Source organism: Anguilla rostrata, chromosome 2 (assembly GCF_018555375.3).
Source record: "Anguilla rostrata isolate EN2019 chromosome 2, ASM1855537v3, whole genome shotgun sequence".
NCBI lineage: Eukaryota > Metazoa > Chordata > Actinopteri > Anguilliformes > Anguillidae > Anguilla > Anguilla rostrata.
In genome coordinates this window covers 44,626,659-44,649,502 of record NC_057934.1, presented here as the reverse complement: position 1 = coordinate 44,649,502, position 22,844 = coordinate 44,626,659, and the positions used below count along the sequence as shown (strand labels likewise).

The 22,844-nt window shown below is 40.9% G+C and overlaps 1 protein-coding gene across 2 annotated transcripts; it reads left to right on the top strand.

Moving 5' to 3' along the window:
* Nucleotides 1–593: 593 nt before the first annotated feature.
* On the top strand, nucleotides 594–20,839 carry gaa2 (alpha glucosidase 2). 2 transcript variants are annotated; one of them, XM_064322489.1, is made up of 20 exons: nucleotides 594–743; nucleotides 8,430–9,102; nucleotides 9,289–9,434; nucleotides 9,587–9,752; nucleotides 10,123–10,219; nucleotides 10,468–10,587; nucleotides 10,676–10,794; nucleotides 11,045–11,176; nucleotides 11,641–11,751; nucleotides 12,773–12,886; nucleotides 13,005–13,089; nucleotides 13,512–13,629; nucleotides 14,321–14,454; nucleotides 14,560–14,711; nucleotides 14,817–14,965; nucleotides 16,544–16,685; nucleotides 17,025–17,123; nucleotides 17,334–17,498; nucleotides 18,983–19,129; nucleotides 19,239–20,839. In XM_064322489.1, the coding sequence occupies exons 2-20, from the start codon at nucleotides 8,446–8,448 to the stop codon at nucleotides 19,299–19,301; spliced, it is 2,916 nt and encodes a 971-aa protein (XP_064178559.1). In that variant the 5' UTR covers nucleotides 594–743; nucleotides 8,430–8,445; the 3' UTR covers nucleotides 19,302–20,839. The 2 variants fall into 2 exon arrangements, with proteins under 2 accessions (XP_064178559.1, XP_064178558.1); XM_064322488.1 differs by lacking the exon at nucleotides 594–743 and adding an exon at nucleotides 6,682–6,852.
* Nucleotides 20,840–22,844: the final 2,005 nt, after the last annotated feature.

The window sequence follows — 22,844 nt, the reverse complement described above, 5'->3', positions numbered from 1 at the left end:
AAGGAGATCGAACTGACGCTCAGCTTCTTTCAGTGATTTGATTCTTAAATGCCAAGTTATTGAAAGATTACCGAGCTCTTATGCCTGTACAAATACTCTTTCCTATATGAGGACTTGAATCCATGTATGAAGTTTGCGCATGAAGACATTTTCTTATTTATTTCAGTGTTTCTGCAAACTACAGTACGTTTCACTGCAATTGCTTCAATTGATATAAATGGTGTCAGCTGAGCTCCGTAGATAGAAAGTATTTGATTGACGTAAACAGGCTTTGGTTTAGTTCAGTCAGGAGATGGACCCACGCCGTAATATATGCCGTCTTGTAAAAAAAAGTGCGCGCGCACACACGGAGACAATACATACACATTTGAATGTTGATTTTGACATACTAGTTTGTTTGTCAAACGGGTTAATGATCATCCCAGATACTGTCCAAATTTTTTTTATTATTTGTTCCCCTATGTCCCTGTGCTACCATCCCTCTACTGTCCATTTCCACACATCCATACTTTTATATAGCAAGACGAATCCTGATACATCAGCACATGTCAATACTAATGCCTAGTGCCTTGACAGTATATCTCATAACAAATTCACAAATAGTGTGTATACAGGTTACATTTTTTGTAGATAGGAATCATCCTGTTTGTATCTAATGACACAGAGGATCCTCTTTAATGGCTCTGGCTTTTCATCAGTACTTCAGCTGCATGTCTTCCATTGTACCACCAATGCACCACATGGTAAGACCGGGTTATCACCGTAAACTAGCTACCTGTTGCATCAGTGCTACATGCATCTGATATGAATGCATTTTATTCATATACTGTATATTTATGTCCATCCTTCTATCTAGTACCCAGAGGAAACCCACATGCTCACAAAGACCCTCAGTCAGGATTCAAACTTTCACTGTGCCACCATGCCACCTTGTAAATTCAAATGCATTATCATTAATAATTATGTAACAAATAATCAAGATAAACGACAGTCTAACATATTTAATGATTCCAGTTTATATCTTGTGGAAGGTATACAGTACAAGATATTTATGTGCAAACTACCCTTTGCGTACTTTACCATGAGGGTAATTGAATTTTATATGAATTATCTATCCCATGGGAACTCGCTCAGCCTGTGACACAACTGGGCTAAAAAAAGATACATTTATTGAATGCGTGAGTTCTCATTCTAGCAATTTTATCAGTATCACACCATGGCAAAATGACAAAATTGGCAAACATCTTACAGGAATAACATTAATTCCATTAATGTGCAAAAGAATGAACAAAACAAAAAAGACTTAAATTAACATAAATATACAATAAGATGGTTATATAGCATAATCAACAGAAGAACAATAATAATTTAAGTAAACAGAAAGATTTGTAAAAGGACCAGAGGGAACGAATATTTTGAACAGCTTAATGCATTATGAAAATGTGATGACAATTTAACATTTTAAAGAGAATAATCAATTTGTGATCTATTTTTAAGGATAATCAAAATAAACTTCTTGTTCCAATATCAAAAGAGGATCTGAGAGATTTTATTATGAACTCATAAAGCAAAAAATTCAAATAGATAGTATTTTTTAGTTATTGAGTACATCTTGTACACATGAAAAAACCTGCTATATACTGTATGAAAACATTGTGCTGTGAAAAAGTGTTTGCCCCCTGAGTTAGGAGTCTGAAGTTATGGGTTGCATTTGGCCTCATTCTACAAAGGGTAGGGTGGGTTTTAGAGTTTTCAGTGTTTCCTTCAGGGACCAACAGGCTATACGTGAGAGACACACCTCTCTTTTGAATGATGCTTGCCCTCATGCAATACAGTGTGGTCAGTCATGCAGAAAATTCCCTGGCTGTGACAAAGCAGGCCACCACTTTGCCATATGGAATCATTTAAAACCATCTGAGTTATGGAATATTGCAAAAAGGCATTCCTTTAAATATACAAATGTTTTTTTTTTCATAGAAGAAGAGACCTAACCCTATTTCTGACAAAATGGCCTCCTTCCTAGTCCTTACACACCGGCTTTAAAGAAATTAAAATCACCAGCAGGTGATTACAACCCTTAATCAGTCACAGATTTAGACCATCAGCTGTTTTAAGGTAGACTGAAGTACTGTGCTATACAAGATATCTTCTCATATCACATAAAAACATTTTATATACATGTATTGTGTAGAGGCCTTCGTCTATGGTAATTCCAAGTTTATGAGGAAAAAAATTGGTTTGGGGGGGAGGGGTTAATAATATTTTTAAAAGAGCATCTTTTGCTGAAGATTTTTGTGAAAAAGCTGCAGAACAATAATGTTTTGTAACCACATTAGACATTTGCACAAGTAAAGTTCATGAAAAGTTATTGACATGTGAAATATGTATTTGGTGGCCATCAGCCTAGGCCCTAGGGCGATGAAAATATTTTGCACACATCTATGGACCTTTACCAATGAAGTGAAAACATCTGAGCCCAAGCAGACAATGAGCCAGAACTAATGTACACTGTAATGTATGATTACATGAAGTGACAAAGAGCTGTGACTGTCATGGTTCTGTGTTTTCCCTCTGTCTTTCCTTGTTGGGCCACCAGATGGCGGCACTTCGGTTTTGTGCCCTGCTCCCCCTGTTTAATTGTATTATTGTTTTCGATTGTTCAATTATTGTTTTTTGGTTGTCTCGTTTTCCCTTCCCTCTCTGTGGCCTGATTGTTCACTGTGCCCTCCTGTGTCTCGTCAGTGTCGTGTCTAAGTTCCCTTCTCCCTGACTCAGGTGCTGGATCCTTGTTGGTTGTTTGTTCCTTGTGTGCGTATTGGATTGTGTTTCAGCTTGTGCTCGTTCTTGTTACTCAGTGTCTTTGCCGTGAGTGTTATCCTCCCTGCCCGTGTTCTGTTTTTGCTTTGTTTTTTGGAATTTCTGCTCCTCTGTTTTTGCGCTTGAAGAACTTTGTCCTTTTTGACTTGGCCTGCGCGGCTTCGTTTTTGTTCCCTTGGTTTTTGTTCTGATTAAAAGCAACTCTTGGTTTAGCGTTTACTCTGTGGATTTAGTGTTTTTTTGACTCCGCGTTTGGGTCCTACCCCCCACTACCCTGACAGTGTCAACCAGTGTGAGCAGATCTAGAACATCTAAATGATCTGTCACATGTGAGGTAAATTATTACAGTACATGCTGTCAAATGTTTGCATATTGACATAAGCTACAAACCTGCTAAAAGCAAAACCCAATTCCTCAGTGCCCTGTTCAGTTATGCATGCAATTATTTTGAGATTTGTTGATTTATTTTGTATTGCAATTAATATGTATACAAGTGAATTATTCATAATCAGTTTTAACTCTTACATATCTGGGAGTATACTATTGCAACCCCTGTGGATGTCTTGTGCATTTTAAGGTAGGAGAGATTTCAGTGGTTAAAAGTGTTGTGAATTTTGTTGATTCAATGAGTCCGTCATTTTTGTTTTCTCAGTAGCATTACTAATAAGTAGAATAACTAGACTAATATTTAGTGTCCTGGAGTTTACCTTGAATCATATACTGAATAACATGCATGGCCACTGACTAAAAGGCATTCATCTGGAAGAATGTAGAGGTCAAATGGGAATAATACAGTTGACAGGTTTATCATTAAACTGTTTATGGGTAGCTTACTAGGGGGCCACTGATTTGCTCATCGTGTGAAGTCACCTTTCCATGTGTGGATGTGTCCCATAGTCTGGTATAGAAACATTACCTTGTCTCTACCTACTATTTGGAGTCAATCTGGTGTAGCTTTTGTCATGAACGGGGCGGGGGTTTATTCGGACGAGATCGGCCGTCATCATCGCTCACCAGCGACCTCCACTGGTTTGTCTCATCTGCAAAGCCTTCTCGAAATGTCAGAATGTGCTTCGGTGTAAAAGTTATTTCTAACTAAGCTGTGAATTGCTACGAGCAAACCCACCCGATTTAGCAACCTAGCTCAAATTGATGAGCTCAGTTTTGAGGTGGCCACGTTTGTAAAATGGCCAGTTATTCTGAATATTTTAACTGCGCGAAGTGATATAGTGGTCCTTGCTTTGGAGGTGGGGACATCACTATAAGACAACCTTTGTCCTTAAAATAGAATCTAAGCTCAAATGTATACACCTGTATAGACTCAAACTAAAATTACAAATTGAATTATTAGTGAGAAGCATCAAGGAAGTTCAGGATGTAAATGAAACGTTTTCTTTGTCGTTTTTGTGAGAGAATTTATGTGGAAATTGCGATAACTACAATGCGCTTTGTCGTAGTTTTTTTTTAAAATAATGTGACATAATCGTTTTAACTATTTTTATTATCTTTAGCTTTTAGAACTATAAATAATTTTAATGTTATATAAGAATATTATTTCAAACTCAGCTACCAAGTAGCCTATTCATGAGGAGATCATGTGGGAAAAATCACGTATTTAATGTTGTTGTCCTTGATGAATATACAGTATAGTTTGTAAAATGTCTTTACTTCCTCTTTTCCAAGATGTATGCTTAAAGAGGACATAAGACGCAGGCAATTTTGGGGATCTGAAACAAAGTGTGTATAGAGTGTACGCCTATTAGAACAGTCCGTCGAAAACAACATAGAGAGGGACATTATCGTAGAGCTGCAGTGCACAAACCCCTCATTACAAAGACAAATACACATTTGAGAGTTCAGTAGTGCAAAAAAAAAAAAAACCCATAGGCGTTAGTCTACAGAGATGTGGAAGAAAGTGATATGGTTAGATGAGTCATCCTTTACCATATTCTTGACAAGTGGGCAGGTACACCGAGAGAAGGTACAAGCCTGAATGCTTGACCCCTACAGTGAGGGGGTCTGGTGGCAGTGCTATGGTGTGGGGGGCATTTTCCTGACATGGTTTGGGTACACTTGTCCCCTTAGAGTTAAGGGTCACTGCAAATCAATGCAAAGTTAGTCTGAATGATCACTTTTATCCAATGATGAAACTATCTTTTATATTTTGATTTCTATCCTGATGGGAGTGGTCTCTTCCAGGATGACAATGCAGATCCATAGGGCATGAGGGGTCACTGAATGGTTTGATGAGCCTGAAAATGATATGAATCATACACTGCCTGGCCAAAAAAAAAAAAGTCGCCATTTTGATTTTTTTGAACAGTGCCCACTGTACAAGCCTCTGCAGGCAGTGTTATGATCTGGGGTTGCTTCAATTGGTCAGGTCTAGGCTCAGCAATGTTATGTGGCAATAAAATGAAGTCAGCCGAGTACCTGAATGTACTGAATGATCAGGTTATCCCATCAATGGAGTTTTTCTTCCCTGATGGCACGGGCATATTCCAGGACGACAATGCCAAGATTCATCGGGCTCAAATTGTGAAAGAGTGGTTCTGGGAGCATGAGGAAACATTTTCACACATGAATTGGCCACCGGAGTCCTGACCTTAACCCCATTGAAATTCTTTGGGATGTGCTGGAGAAGGCTTTACGGGGTGGTTCGACTCTCCCGTCATCAATACAAGATAATGCAATTCTGGACAGAAATAAATGTTGTGACGTTGCATACGGTTGTCAAAACAATGCCACGACGAATGCACGCCGTAATCAAAGCTAAAGGTGGTCCAATGAAATATTAGAGTGTGCGACTTTTTGTTGGCCAGACAGTGTATGCTATGACCTTTGCAGTCACCACATCACAACCCATTTGAACATCTATGGGCTGGCAGCTCGAGGCAGCCTGGCGGCTCGAGGTGGCCCAGCACCTTACTAAGAAACTTCTATCTTGGTTTTTCCTTTAATTTGTCACCCGTCTATAACCATAACTGTTAGGACAAAGAAAGTGTATCTGTACAAGCGCGAGAGAGGCAAGAAACCTACCCACATATCAAAAGCCTGCCTGGGAACAAAGGGTCACTGCAGTTGGTGGGCGACAGTAAGTAAAGTTTATCGCTCGACAATACCCTATTCCTGCACTCTCAAGCCCTGTGTCTAAACTGAGGTTTTTAACCATGATCCTGGGGGGTTGCAGTGTCTATTGGTTTTCACTTAAAAGCAGCAACCTGTTCAATAGAAACCAATAGAGGTGAGTTCTGTAATTTTCTACTTTAAATGTTGTATAACAACTAAAATGTGTTTTATTACCTTATTTTATTACTAGGGCACCAATTTAACAAATGAATGTACACAGTTTTTTTCAGTATTCAGGTTTAGGTGCAACATGTTCATATCATGTTCCGGGGATACTTTCCTTTAAGCAACATAAAAACTACATAAAATGTCAATGTCCGTTTTTAAGTAATTTGAAATCAAGTTGTTTCCTTGTAATTTATTGAAGCAGTGTTCTATGACAATGACTTATACCAGTCCAGAACATCACGTTCTTAAAATCATCAAACAAGCTTTTATTTTGAAAACTAGTTAGGAAACTTGACCGGAAGTTGTCATTCTTGTTGGAGTTTATGGATAGCTTCCATATTCTCCATGCCATAGATTTTGGACAGAATACTCTATGCCTGCAGTCTATGCTCGCTAGCCTCACGTTTCTCACTACTCTTCGCACTACAGCAGCAAGCTGCAAACTATGACCCGGATAAACTAGTCTTCCTCTTCGTATTTTTAGAGTACTCAGCGTATACGGCTTCTATTGGCTTAAAATGTACACGTGATTCATCTTGGCCAATCAGTATTGAATGAGTTGAAAACAAATGTCATTTGCGCTTTTGTTTGGCAACCATCAACGCCGCAAAGGTTACATTGAATAACAACAGCCTGCTCTGTTGTGGAAAGAAGTAAGCTTATGACATGCCATTGTATCGTATAGAATGACTAACGTCATATGAAAATAATCTTTTTATAGCTGCATATAGTCCTCTGGTAAGTAATCTGAATGAGTAATTGCTCAGGATTGTGGTGCTTGCCTTTTTTTTGCTGTTGCCTGTTTTGTAGTGCATTTAGCAGTCTCTCTTAGTTTGTCTTATCGTTGTTGTTTTCGTTTTGTTGGGAGTTTAATTTGCAGTGCAAAATTAAAAATGTAACTCGCAGTGTAGAGAACAGAAGACAGCACCAGTACAAATACGTGGTTATGGTCAAATTAAGAATTTCAGAAGATGAATACCCTAAAGCAAATTCTGAATTATTGAATCAAACCTTTAACCTTTGACTAGCTACTTGAGTGTCGTGCAGTTCTTCTTGGATGATAGCCTAAACAATGTGACGTCATATTTTTTGTTAATAAGTGCATGCATGCAGTCCCGTGGAAACTGATCTGAAAGTTGCACAGAATTGTGCATGCCTTTATTGTTGTTGCCTGTTTCGTAGTGCAGTTAGCTGTCTGTCCACTTATTTTAGGCTCGTTGTCGTCGTTGTTTTCGTTTTGTTGGAGTTGAATTAGCTATTTGCTGTGCAAAAGTTACAATATAGCACACAGTGCTGTAAAATAGAGGACACCAACAGTACTAATACAGGACTAGGGTTAGAGTAACAATTTCAGAAGTCTTGCTAGTAATACCCTATATCTATTTCTGAATTATAAAATCAAACATTTATCCTTTAACTGTTCAGTCTATTCTGGTACGGTCTCAGGCTTGGATGTTTTCTCAAAAGATTTAAGTTAGTGACACACACATATGAAGTGGGCTACATTCTGCAGAGGTGACAGATGCTGGGCTGCATTCCATCATTTTAATCAGTGGCTCTTACTAAGGAAACTAATTGGAAAATGGCTTATTTCTACACTGTGAGTTCCAAGTCCACCCTGGGTGCTCATTCTGAATTGATGGTTTGTGGGTGAGAAAATAAATAAATGGCAACAGACGCAGAACCTGCAGTTTAGTGCAGTGTTTTGCAGACTCCCCACAAAACCTGCATTCAGGGCTTATATTGACATCATACATAAGTATCCATAAGAATCAAGGAGAGGGATGGACAGTGAGAGGTAGTAGGTGGCTGGTGGCTTTGTTAGATTAATTCTAGGAAACCATAACCACTAGCACATGGACCATGGACTGGCAAGTGCAAAAAAAATTGGTTGATGCAACAATGTTCAAGCAACCTGAAGCTCAGGTCATAGGACCACTATGCTCTGAAATTACCGTAAATGTAAACAAAGGAACAAGCTTTTCCCCTATATATTTGTATCCACTGTTCGTACTTGAGCTTGCTATGCTGAGAACATTATTACCTTATGTTACTTTTCTTTGTTCACTGTCCTCTTTTGTTAATGTTGGGACATAATGTGCTTACATAGTCTTTGAAAGCTATGTCTGTTTTTGATAGGTTGGTTATACATTTAAAACATTTTTAAATGCGCTACTTTGCAAATTATAAAGAACAGCTTTCACAAGATGATCTCCTTATTTTGGAGACACATTATCACTAGGAAATGTACTCAATTGTTCATGCCAGACTATTCAGGTTCTAAAATTTGTTGAGGTAATCAAATATGTTGCCAGGATCATACTCTGCAAGATGGTGTCCTACAAGCTCCTGACCCCTGAGGACGTGTACTTTTCGGGCCCTACATCAGTGGACGAGCCATTGGAAGAGTCGGCAGAGGACAAACCCCCTGAGAGCCTCCTGCTAGAGAAGAAGACTGTTTGCTCCACCACCACAGGTTTCATAGCCCTGGGCACCTTCCTGCTGGTGGTCTGTGGCGTATGGCTGATCAGCACCATTTTCTGGCTGCAGAGCCCGAGCGGCAAGCTTCCACACGCACCACCGCCTCCTGGCTCGGCCCCGGTCCCGCCCCCAGCCCTAGCCTCCAGCTTAGCCCCACAGCACGGGCAGGGCAATGCTACCCCTCCATCGGAGTCCTGCAGCACCATCCCTGAGGCCTGGCGCTTCGACTGCTACCCAGAGAGAGGGGTGGTGGTGACACAGGAGCTCTGCGAGGCGAGGAACTGCTGCTTCATCCCGGCATCAACGGGGAAGCCTCCAGCCAAGAATGGCGTGCCCTGGTGTTTCTACCCCCCCAGCTTCCCCACATACACACTCGAAACTCTGAATGACACTGACCTTGGTTACACTGGGCAGCTGACCAAGAAGGAGAAGACATACTACCCCAAAGACATCGAGACACTTCAGCTGGACGCCTATTTTGAGACGGACTCAAGGCTTCACGTGAAAGTAAGAACCTGTTCATCCACGGACAGATCTGTACTCAACTGCCTTTTTATGAGCTGACAACCTTATAAGCAGTACAAGTAATTCGATGAGTCTTCAGTGTCAGATAGGGTATTATCGCATCTTAATGTCCTCTTTGTCCTGTGATGCACATCGTTTCATTTTATTTGCTCTTCCTCTCTGTCCAAGATTACAGATCCCTCTACTGCCCGCTTTGAAGTCCCCATATCTGTGCCTAATGCCACAAAGAAAGCATCCAGCCCTCTCTACACGGTGGAATTCTCCAAGAACCCTTTTGGATTGGTAGTGAAAAGGACTTCAACTGGGACAGTGATGTATGGATTACTGTCTCACTTTACAGTTCTCTCAGACACAAGTCAAATATTCAGCATCTCAATAATTAGTTTTAAAATTTTTCTGAAGGTTACGTGGAGTTTGTTTTTATGGCCGAGGGGGCTGAGGTATGCTTCTGCTCCCTGTCGCGCAGATTGAACACGACGGTGGCTCCGCTGTTCTTCGCGGACCAGTTCCTGCAGGTGTCTACGTCCCTGCCCACACAGTACGTCTATGGGCTGGGCGAACATCGATCGTCCTTCCTCCACAATGTAGAGTGGAATACCCTGACCATGTGGGCTCGTGACGTTCCTCCGACGGTAAACGTTCTTCTTCCCCTAATGGTTCTGTCAAAGCAAGGACTTTAAGGAACATGAAAGTAATGTGTTTTTCCATCATGTGTTTTTTAACATTCTGGTCAGGATTTCCTTGTTTGCACAATCATTCCTTTTTCAAATTGTTTTCATGAACCACAGATTGAGATCTAATCAAAAAAGGAAGTGGTGCACTGTAGAGCTGCTTACCCCGCACAATTTAATTATGCACGTATGCAATCCAACATAATTTATGTCTTGTTAAGGGATTCCAGATTAAATATGGAGTATTTCATTTGGTATGTCCTCTCATTCTGACCTTGGCAATAGTTAATAAAGAGTACATTTTTATCTCCTTGCTTATTTCCTCCTTAAGGAACTGACTAACTTGTATGGAGTTCATCCATTCTACCTGGGCATGGAGCCAGGCGGATCAGCTCACGGCGTCTTTCTGTTGAACAGCAATGCCATGGGTGAGCAATCGCACTTGCATTCCTCCGAGGGGACATATGGGTCCAATTGGCCCCTGGGGTGCAGGAATCTTTGCCCTCATCTTTCTTCTCACTGAATTTGTGGACAATTCACGGAGTCTCAGATTGCACTGAAGCGTGAAATTATATAAATTATTAGCCTTGTTCCAGGGTGGCGCGGCGCACGATTTATGAGAACGTGTCTCGCTTGTTGGCCAAGTCATAAAACGCTGCGTCAATGTGTCTTCCAGATGTTGTGCTCCAACCGGCGCCTGCCCTCACCTGGCGCACGATTGGCGGCGTCCTGGACATCTATGTCTTCTTGGGTCCGGAGCCCAGCTCTGTAGTGCAGCAGTACCTGGAGGTTGTAGGTAAGACGGAAAGACATGGAAGAGCCAGGCGGCGTGTATAACAGACAGACCTGAACCCTTAACGCATGCTGTCCTCTTCTTTTCATAGGCTTTCCTGCTATGCCCATCTATTGGGCTCTTGGCAACCACTTGTGCCGCTGGGGATACAAGTCAAGTAATGCCACCTGGGACGTGGTGAAGAATATGAGAAACTATGGGATGCCTCAGGTGCTGAACTTTTATTTGGTCACAAGATTGGGTACATCATCAGAAACCAGTATGGGAATATGAAATTTAGTCTTTATTTTGCTGTCCTTTCATTTAATGGGCCATGGAAACACAGAATAAAAATATATCTTTGCTCAGTTGAGGCTGTTAATGGCATTTCGCACCCACACTAAATCTCAGTGCTTTTTTTAGTCTTTGTGCTAGGCTCCCTATGTAGTCACGTGTTCCTAAAGCTTGTGGTCTTTTTTAGGATGTACAGTGGAATGATATTGACTACATGGACCGCTCTCTGGATTTCACATTTGACCCTCAGCAGTTTTCCACACTCCCAGACATGGTGAAGGACTTGCACAGTCATGGACAGCGCTATGTCATGATCCTGGTATTCATTTTTGTTTATTTGGCAGATTACGCATATCCATTTCATGCTGGCCAATGTTCTAGACTTTCCTCTCTGAGATGTCTGCAGAATTTTATCATTTATGATATTTTCCAGGCATTTGTCTTTGTGTTTCCAAGCTTCTTATAGGAAATTTTGCGTCTTGATGTTATTCTTTTTGTGTCTTGTCAGCTGTGGCTTAGCATCATATGACATGGTTATCTGTGTAGTCTTCCCGGACAAACTCCAGGGCCCTTCTAGCAAACGTTTTATGAACTAGCTGAATTCACTCTCTTTACAAGTAGAATGCCTGCATAAGTGAAAGGCAGTTGAATCTTTGGGCAAAAATACTTTTGCTCCACTTTTCCATCTGTTTTGACCACACGTGTCTTTGTGAACTGCTTGCACTGCAGCATGTATGTGTGCTTAGGTAATGCATAGCATGCATGTTCTGTGTTCAATTGCAGGACCCAGGGATCAGTAGTACGCAGGAGCCAGGCACCTATTGGCCATATGACGAAGGATTAAAACGTGGCATCTTTATCAATGATTCCAGTGGACAAACCCTGATCGGAAAGGTATGGTCTAACAATAAATGATAAAACCTGTGTTTAGTTTGCACATACACTACCTGACCAGAGGTATCGGGACACCGCTCGGTCTGGGTCTGTTTTTCATGGTTTGGGCTAGGCCCCTCAGTTCCAGTGAAGGCAAATTTTAATGCTACAGCATATAATCACATTCTAGACTATTCTGTACTTCCTCAACAGTTTGGGGAAGGCCCGTTCCTGTTTCAGCATGACATGACAATGCTGAAACAGGAAGGGGCCACACAGACAGGTCCATAAAGAAATGGTTTTGTCACGAACGGTGTGGAAGAATTTAACTGGCCTGCACAGAGCCCTGATCTCAACCCAGTCTAACACCTTTGGGATCAAAAGCCAACTGTGAGCCTAATCACCCAATCAGTGCCTGACCTCACTAATTCTCTTCTGGCTGAATGGAAGCAAATCCCTGCAGCAATCCCCCAGCATTTAGTATAAAGCCCACCCAGAAGAGTGGAGGTTGTTATAGCAGAAAATGGTGGACTAACTCCATATTAATGCCCATCATTTTGAATGGTATGTTGGATGTCAGGTGTCCACATACTTTTGGCCATATAGCGTATCAGCTATATATTCCCCCCATTATTTTGTAATAAAGTTTAGTAACTTGCCTTTGCTACTTTTTTCTATCATACACTTGGTTGAAAAAGCATTTGACACAGAAAGTTCAATTACTTAAAATAATCGATAAAAATTCAGTGACTCATAACAGCTGTAGTCCTGATTTTAAGTTGAACTTTAAGCAGACATCTGACTTCCCAGAACTGTGGACCTGTTTTGCTGTGGTTGCGTGGATATGACTAATCACTATATTTCTTAACCTTAAGTCAAAATTAAATTAGTTTTTTGGCAATGTATTCTCTTTAGAAGTTTCATTTCATCATTATAAAGTACAATGAGAAATAACCAAAATGACAAGCTGCTAAATGCCTTTTCAGATGTAATTCTTGTGCTCTCTTAATTTCATTTTCTCGTTATTGTGCTTTACTCTCAGGTGTGGCCAGGGTTTACAGCCTTCCCTGACTTCTCAGACCATGAAACACATGAATGGTGGTTTGAGAACCTCCAGAAATACCACGCCAAAGTCTCTTTTGATGGACTCTGGATTGTAAGTCTTTGCTGACAGGATTTTTGTAGTCATTTGGCTTGTGTTAGGAACATATCAGAAGATATGAATAATATCATTATACTTTTATATGTTATTATATATGTATCCCCATGTTCAGGACATGAATGAGCCGTCAAATTTTGTGGACGGATCACTGAAAGGCTGCCCGTCAAATGACCTGGAAAATCCTCCTTACACTCCTGGTGAGACACCTGACATGACATAACAGCTCCCATAGACATTGAAGGATTCTATTAATTGTATTCGATGGTATAATTTGTCCCAGCAATGTTTCATGGAAGGTAATATTTGGGTAAATACTTAACATATTTGTGCTTACTAAATGGTGGGCAAAACACATGATCTTCCTTTCTCTAATTTTCACACCAAGATATTATTCACGCACATTTGGTGCAACAATATCTGCTGATTGGATAGTATTTATTTAAATTTATTGCTTGGAATTCTTTCTTGGAAAAGATGGGTTTTTTGGCTCAGTGTAAATGGCTCAAGCCCTGTGGAAACAGTTCCTGTCAACTGTAGTTGTCACAAATATTTTAAAAATCTCCTGTGAATGCTTCCAGTGTGAATGCTAAACTGCTCTTGTGCTTTCATTGGCTCTTAGGGATTCTTGATGGCACACTCAGGTCAAAGACACTGTGTGCTTCAGCACTTCATAAAACATCTGTCCACTATAACCTGCACAGTATGTATGGTCTGATGGAGGCAAAGGCATCATCCTGGTCAGTATCTGAACTGAAGTGATATTTTTGAACTGTCATTGAAAGCAAAATATCTTTTTACAGCAAGCTCAGGTGTACAGTAATGAGTGCTTAGTACCTGCAGTGCTCAAAACCCATTACATTACATTACATTACAGGCATTTAGCAGACGCTCTTATCCAGAGCGACTTACACAACTTTTTTACATAGCATTTTATATTGTATCCATTTATACAGCTGGATATATACTGAAGCAATTTCGGTTAAGTACCTTGCTCAAGGGTACAACGGAAGTGTCCTACGGAATCGAACCTGCGACCTTTCGGTTTCAAGTCTAGTTCCTTACCCACTGTGCTACACTCCGTCCTAATACTTCTGATTAAAAAAAAATTGCCTAGTGTGTAAGGAAAATAATGTATTTCCCCTACACTTTGGACAAAGGCTCTAAGCTGGTCCAGCTGATAGCCTTCAAAAACACATAAATGAAAATTGAACTTGCACTGTTTTCGAAGTCCAATGTCTGCTTTCTATCAAATTTGCTGAACTGTCATAATACAGACCAATCACAAGAGCTGTGCAATGAATGGGGCTTTTGTGCCATTATGGACTGGTCTGGTTTTGAGTTAAGATACGGATAATTTTAGTAAAGTTTATTTTACAGAGAAAGCCATAGACCACTTTTAGAACGGTTTAAACTTTTCTTTCCTTTCAGCGCTTTGAAGAGGATTCTGGGAAAGCGTCCCTTCGTGATTTCGCGCTCCAGCTTCCCGAGTCAAGGCCGTTATTCGGGACACTGGCTGGGAGACAACCGGAGCCAGTGGAAAGATCTGTACAGCTCCATCCCTGGTGAGGCACGGTGCGGCTCTCGGGCTGAAATACATGCGCTACTCCTCTCGTGTATCCGTGCGTGTCTGAGTGTGTTTCTGTGTGTCTCTCTCTCCCTCTGCCCAGGCATGCTCACGTTCAACATCCTGGGCATCCCATTGGTCGGCGCTGACATCTGTGGCTTCGGGGGCAGTACCACGGAGGAGCTGTGTGTGCGCTGGACCCAGCTGGGCGCCTTCTACCCCTTCACCCGCAACCACAACTCCATCGATGAGAAGGTGCCTGTCCACAAGGCACTGCCCAACTACATGCGCCCGGTCCACTAATGATGATGTCACCGGGCACGGTGATAATATGATGGAGAGTGTGTTTCCTCCACGCAGGCCCAAGACCCCACGGCCTTCAGCCCCCTGGCCCGCACGGCCATGAAGGAGGTGCTGCTGCTGCGCTACTCCCTGTTCCCGCTCCTCTACACCCTCTTTCACCACGCCCACCTGGAGGGCCACACGGTGGCCCGGCCCCTGCTCTTTGAGTAAGAGTCACCCTCTCCCTTCGCTCCATCTCACTGCCAAGCCAATCGGCCACCATGTTAGAATGCTAGACGAGTACTAGAAACGCAAATGTCTGACACACATCATACTGATCACATTTGTAATTGCTGGTATAGGTATTCATTCCTCTGTTATTTTAAATATGCTCGTTATAAGCCTGTTTGCTGGCATGTGTGCAGTCTGGCAGAATCCCTGTCCTGGTGCTACAAAAAATGGTTTCTATTTCTATTCTATTTTGTTCCAATCGTTTGCTGCAAGGACATTTTGTCTCTAATTGTTAGCGTTTCCACTGTTACTGCTGATAAGTGAGTTACCCTGGGGTTTTATAGTGTTTACAGTCGCTCTCCTTTAGTGATGGGAGGACTAGCCCTAATCTTATATTTTATTGGTGCTGTAAAGCTAGGGTGGGAGTTGATTATAACGGCTTTGACATTAGCGAAACGGCTGAGGAGTACTTGACTGGCAGGCGCTCTGCAGATTCGATCAGATGGTTCTGGAACTGTACTGAAGCGGAGTCCTTGGCGTGGAATGCTAATGAACATAAAAATTTAATCACTGTTTACTGTCACACTGTGAACATCTGCACAGCATCAGTCAAGCAGTGTCACATTTTCCTTGTCATCATTATCATATGCTCCTGAGACTATGTCCACAGTTAGAAGCCAGGTTATGCAACTCCTTGGACTATTTGATTGATGGGGACCTTCTGCGTGTTACTTTTATTATCCTGGAGAGCTTTTTTAATAGACACAAGATGAAATCAAATTGGACTGCAGTAAAAAGACATATTTGTTCTATTCACTGACCTGCACATTGAATGTCATCATTTTCATAGTTATGTATTGTACCAAAGGAAATAAATTCTCTGATATTAAGTAGGCCTGTTTGTTATTATGGTGATATTTTGAATTAGTGAATTTTACATTTTTTGTTTATAATGAAAGTTGAAAGTTTTTATACTACCCACTGCTGGACGATTTGATAATCATGGTTGAAGATCTTGTTTCTCATGCCATTAGTAAGGCGATGCGCAGAATTTTTTATTTTTTTCCCCCCCACAACAATCATTGGTGATGGAATACCACTCATTATAAGAATATGAGCTTGTGTAGGCTTAGGTAGCCCTTGGATAGGAGACCTAGGTTTTTGCCTGAAGTGGTATTGGTGAGCTTGTAGGGGGCCCTCTTTCCTCAGTAGCATCAGAAATGCAATACCCAAGCACAGTGAAGGTACTGCCCTTCAAGTGAGATGTGAAAGCTGACTCACTTGTTTAAGACCCCATGGCACTTTTTAAATGAGCAGGGATGTTAAACCTGTTGCCTAAAATCCTACAAACACTGGCTGTTTACATCTGGCCACCCCCAATATTTGATTGGTTACACAGTCCATTGCTTTGTCACTGCAAAAGAGAATTGAGCTCTCACTTGACCTTCCTGGTAAAATTAAAAAGTAATTTGTTTTTAAGGTGATGGAATGGTGTATGTTGGAGTAAACTCTGTGAGGTACTAGTGGTTTATGTTGTTTTCATTTTACCATAACGGTTGTTTTATTTGAAACAGGTTTCCAGAAGATCCAAGGACATATAGTATAGACAAGCAGTTCCTGTGGGGGAAGAGCTTGCTCGTCACTCCTGTATTGGATCCTGGTGTGACCTATGTAACTGGATATTTCCCTAAAGGACTGTGGTATGACCTTTATACTGTAAGTAACATCATTTCATACTTTTTGTAAAACTAATGGTCTATGGGTATATATTCTTGAATTTTCCATGTCTTGTTGGGTAAACTGGTGCCACCTTTTGTTTAAATCAAGAAACTGCATCTCAAAAGTACAGGAAATGTAAATACAGTAGTTTTGATTGTAACCACTGACTTAAAATTAAAATAATTCTGGATGTAATTATCAGGAAAGTAACCGTACACAAACAGTAGAGGACATTGTTGCAGGGAAGTACATGTTAGGAAGCCAAATGGAAGAGTACAGAGCTGATATGAAAAGGAAGCACAATGGAAACTGAAGATGTGTGTGGTGATATTGCAGGGTAGCTCTGTTAGGAGCAGCGGAGAAGAGCTGAAACTGCAGGCCCCACTGGACAAGATTAATGTCCATCTCCGTGAGGGAGCGGTCATTCCCACACAGGTAGGTCTCAGCGTCACCGACAACTAGGGGACTCCTTGACTCTCTCTGAAAGTCAGAATAAGGGCTTCCTTTGTCTGCAAACGTGTGCATTTCTGTGTGTTTGTACTGCACTTGAGCTCTTCACCGAGATTTTTCACGCTGGCAGAGATTATTGGTTGAAATGTTTATGTTGTTAGATGAAATTAAATTTTCCTCATTTATGTTCCCCAGAGGCCCAACACCACCCTGTGGGTGAGCAGCGGCCAGCCCCTCCACCTCATTTCCACGCTGACGGATGACGGGGCGGCTGAGGGGGACCTCTTCTGGGATGACGGGGAGAGCCTGGACACCTACGAGACCGAGCAGTACGCTTACATCGTGTTCCGAGTCGCAAAGGTACGATCGCTGAGGGTCTTCTGCGGAGAGACTAGCTCAGGACACACTCTGGGAAGCGAGCACAGATGCAGCGCCACAGATATCTCTATTCATTGCACAGCTGTGAGAGTTCCTTTGAGAAAAGAACTATGTCATTCAGCTGCCAGAACTGAGGCTGAACCTTTTTTCGTATGTGAACGAAAGTACAAGGGCTTAGGTTTGAAAAGAGAGATCAGAGGTAAAAAATAAAAATAAAAAATCCGTTCCCTCATACAGCTGCAGGCTAAAGTTTATACTACAGTACCATTAAAATATATGTGGTTTATTCACCACATAATGGCAGGATATGTACGTAAATTGTACGTTATTGCTTCATATGATATAAACTTTATTTCAACCACACAATTTATATTTCAAATATGGCATCTTTAATCTTGTGCAAAAGAATAGCCATTTGGCAAAAAGGTGACTGTTTCTTCAGAGGTTTAAATACTATGGGAATGTCTATGGGATGGGAGAAGGGGTGGAGTTGAGATTTTCCTCATGTATTTAAGGCCCGTGAGCTGTTTTTTTGGATATAGATGTCGTACAGAAATTGTTTTCATGGACTGCTATACTTCCCACATAGCAAGGGATTTATAAGTGGAGCATTGACTAAGCATCGTACTGACCTCGTGAAAATATATTTAATAAGAACAAAATGTTATGCAACAAGTTTGTATTGGCATAGACACAAATGATGAGGTTTTAATCTATTGCAGTCTTGTCTGGAATAGTCTGCAATCCACAGTATCCCCAAACTTAACAGAAGAAACTGAAGGTTCATGACCAGTCTGGGCTTGTTTCTGTCGAGGGGATTTTAAAGCTTTGAGCCTTTGAAAGTGACTGAACAAGCAGAAGTAAGACACAACTTTTGCTTAATTTGTTGAACGATATCAGGGTTAGGTTACTCAAAAAACACCAAGTCTCCAAGTTATGTGACCTTAGGATGGTCTAGGGCAACTTGATCTGTTACTGTCTTTAGCTATGAACTCAGTGACTGTTGATGTAAGCCTGGCAGGCAGATAAAATGCTTCAGTTCATATAGTTTTGTTCAGCTCCATTGCTTTAGTACTTCATAGAAACGGTAACCAAGCAGATATATTTATGTTCTCGTCACTTATAAAGCTATGTTGTTCCTACTGTGGCTGACACATGGCTTTTCCATGTGTGTTATTGAATTGGGCGTTTTGAGGTTTGTTTTTCTTTTGTCTGGCAACCCCAATGCCGCTTGACTCCAAGTCTGACATCATTTTATAATGGAGTGTTGATACGTTTCTTAGAAATTGAATTGTTTTTAAACGAAGGGGGACTTTTCAGAGGCTACAGCAAACCCTATAACAACTGTAATGCCAAACATCACGTGATTTCATTAGTTGTAGCGGAACATTTGTAATGTAATGGCTCTACGTAGTGGATTTCAGCTATAGTAACCATAACTGTAAACAAAATTGTTTTTTTTTTAGAATACCATGACTTCAGAAGTACTTCATGATAATGTAGAGGCGAGCTATATCACCGTGGAGACCGTGTCCTTTTTTGGATTGAAGAAGGAGCCATCCACTGTGACCGTGAACTCGCAAGATGCTGCATTTACGTACACAGCCAACCAGGTTTGAAGTGCCCGTTCTCTTATGAAGACCAGGCCTGAATGGCTTGCTAGTGTCATTGCTGTGCAATGTGCCGTGCTCCTTATAAAACAGCTCCTCTCTCTGTTTGCAGGTCCTAACCGTGACAGACCTCGGTCTCAGCCTCAGCCGAAACTTCACAATCAGCTGGACATAGTATTGCACAAAGCGTCCGAAGAATGTGTTCTTGTATTTTGCTGGCACTGGATACCTCTACTGCTTTTTTTTTCTGTGATTAAAAATGATTGTGTTCTTTTACTACAAAATTACCTGGCAACTCATGGAAGGGGCTGGTATATTGAAAGTACTGGTGGAATTTCCAGAAGCTTCTAAGGAACAGATTGTCAGTGGGTCAAGTGTTGATAGTCCTAGCACTTTTTTAAGACCTTCCGGTAGTGTATAAACTAATAAAGCAGCTTGCGAGAAATATCCATACATTTATCATTTCAATATTTGAGTTACTATGCCTCAGATTTTTATAATTTCGGTAGAATTGCGGTGTACAGTGCAGTAAGTAACTTTTTGTGTAAATATGTGCTCAGTGTTTACAAGCTAATTGCACTAGTGAAAATCATTAACAAGGAGCATGGGGGGAAATGTGAATTTTAAATTGATTTCATATGTGTGTTCATTGTTCTTTTGCTTCTGGGAAGCATACGGCTTTTTAATGGAAAGTGTTTCTGTGCTTTGAAAAATATGGGGGAAATCCCAGGATTGTAAATGACAAAATGGAAGCTCCATTGTCTACATATCTGGCTTTTTAAGTTGTTTTGGGTGCATTGTGCCTTAAAACCATCCAGCTGTGATATTGGTCTAGATTAACTTTATAGTAGCATAGCTTTTTTGCCGCAAAGTGAATCAATTTCTTTGGAGGTGCAGCTTCTGAAACACTGGTGTATAAAAGTGCTCCCCCCAAAGAAATGACATTTAGGGGAGCTTTTTGAATCTGACCCATGCAAATGGATGTGCCCATAACCGGTGGTTTATGTGCATTTGCTCTGAACTTAATGTAATTATTTAGATTTAGATTAAAGGTTATATTAAGATGTATCATAATATGAAGATAAGTACTCATGCTGATTTCAGACCCTCAGGATCAGAATTAATATGTTCTGTATTTATGAATGTATCGCTTTTTTCCCCGCACTGGTTTCCATTGGGAGAGTCTGTATCAGTATATAAATGTGGACTTGGAATAAAATATATATTTTTATGACTCAAGAAATTAGAATAGGATAATAGTCATAAATGTATGAATTTAAAGCTTAACACATACTCGCCAGACATGAGATTCTGTATGACCTCTCAGTTATTTTTCAGCTAGTCACACATTAGGAAAACCACAGTTGGGCATACGGATAAGTAAATTGAAAAGGCACTTTTCTGTTATAATATGCTATGGCTGAACGTGTTTCTGTATTGCGGACATGGCTGCTTCTGAAGTAGCCGTGTGAAGCGGTGCATGTTCTCTCATTCAGCAGGCCCTGTCACTCATCTCTCTGTATTGGCTTTGTTTTTCCTTTCTACTTAACAGGAGCACGACACTTGAAACATGCTGACAAATGTTTTTATGCAACAAATCTTGTTTTTTTTTGCGTTAATGGTTCCTGCAACTGTAGCAACTTGAATTGTATTTTGAAATTTCAGGGTTTTGTTTGATTGTAAACCTGCAATTAAAGAGCGTATCAAAGTGTGGATCTTTTTTCCTTTTTTAAATTGGATTAATATGATTATTGGACATTATGAACTGCCAGTTACCTTTTTTGTAGCAATGCAAATGGAAGTAAACTGCAAGTGCTTTTTTATATTAATATTTATTCTTAAACCGACCCATAAATTCCAGCGGAACGCCAGTTCCTAAGACCCCATCATGGTCTGGCATTGTGGGACTTTGCCAGGTTTGCCTGAGAATACTTCAGTGTAGGCAGGGAATGATGCTCAACAACCTGTTTAATTACTTGAAGCATTCTAACAACAGAAATACATTCCATGTAATGTATTTCTACCGGTCTGCCTATATTAGACAGTATTTAAATGACACAAGCTGTGGCTGGTTCATCAGTCATTCTGAACATACATCGGTTGCACAGCATATGCAAAATATAACGGTATGATGTAATTGCTATTGAATATCTTGTATTTGAAGATAACTTTTGATAATGATAATGAAAAGTAGCTGTGTCTTTCCCATATCACACATACCAAAATTATGAATGCAGATAGTTGTGCAGACAGCTGTATGTCCATTTCAGGACAGGAATAATAAAGAACTGAATATTTCAGGAAGCAGGTATTCCTTGGTTTTCACCCACCGGATCACCTGATCTCTACCTCCTCTGTGCTACAGCTACGTCACCACTACTTCTGTCACTGGCTCCACCTTTATCCCATTGCCACTTCCTAATTTCCACAACACTAATTTCCCACAACAATGTCCACCACCATTTTCACTCCATCCACACTATTTCTGCATGTTGCTGCTCCAGCTCAGTGTTGAGCAGTGCCAGTGCTGACACGTTGATGGACAGACAGAATATATTTGTCCCTGGCATGCTCTCTGCCTCGAATTAGCCAGAGGCCTTTTAAACCACTGAATGGGAATCCCAGTCACCAGCGAGGCCTTAGCCTTCATATGTTCAAGGCCTTTTTCCAGGCAATTATTTTGAAGTGCTGTTGTCCCACACGGAGTACATTCTGTTCTTTAGCACCAAGTTGCCTTGTTACTTCCCCTGCTGGATTCTCTGAACTCCAGGCGGTAATTACATTAGTTGATTCACACAAACAGCACAACATTCAGTGAAATAAAGGCAACGTAATATGTTGTGTGTGGGTAATTGTTTTGACTGACTGCATGGAAACAGCTTTCACCATGTAATGAAATGACATGAACATACTGTACTGGACACTGAGCATTTGAATACATGTTTTCAATGATGGACACTAAATAATTTTCAGGGAAAGTCTATACCATGACCCCTCAAACCAACGCTTCATCAGGCAGAATGCACTGGACACAATTCTTGTATTCAGTTTGGATGAGTGCATAGTAACAACTTCAAATATAATATTTGGTGGGACCTTGCATCAAAGAGGCTGGTGTTTGTTTTCATGTGTAACTCCTTTTTATCTCCAACTGTGTTCATTAGGATCTCGATGCTCAAGTGATTAACCTTTTTCTGCATGACCCTCTGGAAAGCAGCCATTTCATATGTATAACATTTTTGGATGCAAAGCACTTTGTGGACCTGGCTTGAAATCACTCACTCGCAAGGCTCATGTTTGGCAGACTGAGAGTTTTCCACCTCATGTACTTGCTATTTGGGGATTCAGGCTGATGTTTGCTCTGTTCGTTCTTTTGCCCTGTTTCTTGCCTTGCTACTCTGTAAAGCATATTTGTGACAGTTCTCCGTAAAAAGCACCATACAAATAAAATTGAATTAAATTGAATTGAAGCAGAGTGAAGATTCTACACAAGGGGAAGCTATTAGCACTCATGGTGCTTCACGTTAATGATGCTGTGTACTTGATAGTTTATGCATGACTTACTGGTTCCAAAGGTTTTTTGGATTGTTTGTGCCAGGCTTCTCTAAAGAGGTTGTACAGCTGATTCTTTAACCCTCTATCATGGTGGTGACTGCTCTGTGAACACATGAGTCAGGCTCAGTCTCCTCTGCCCTCAGGGCCTCCTCAGTATAGTCTA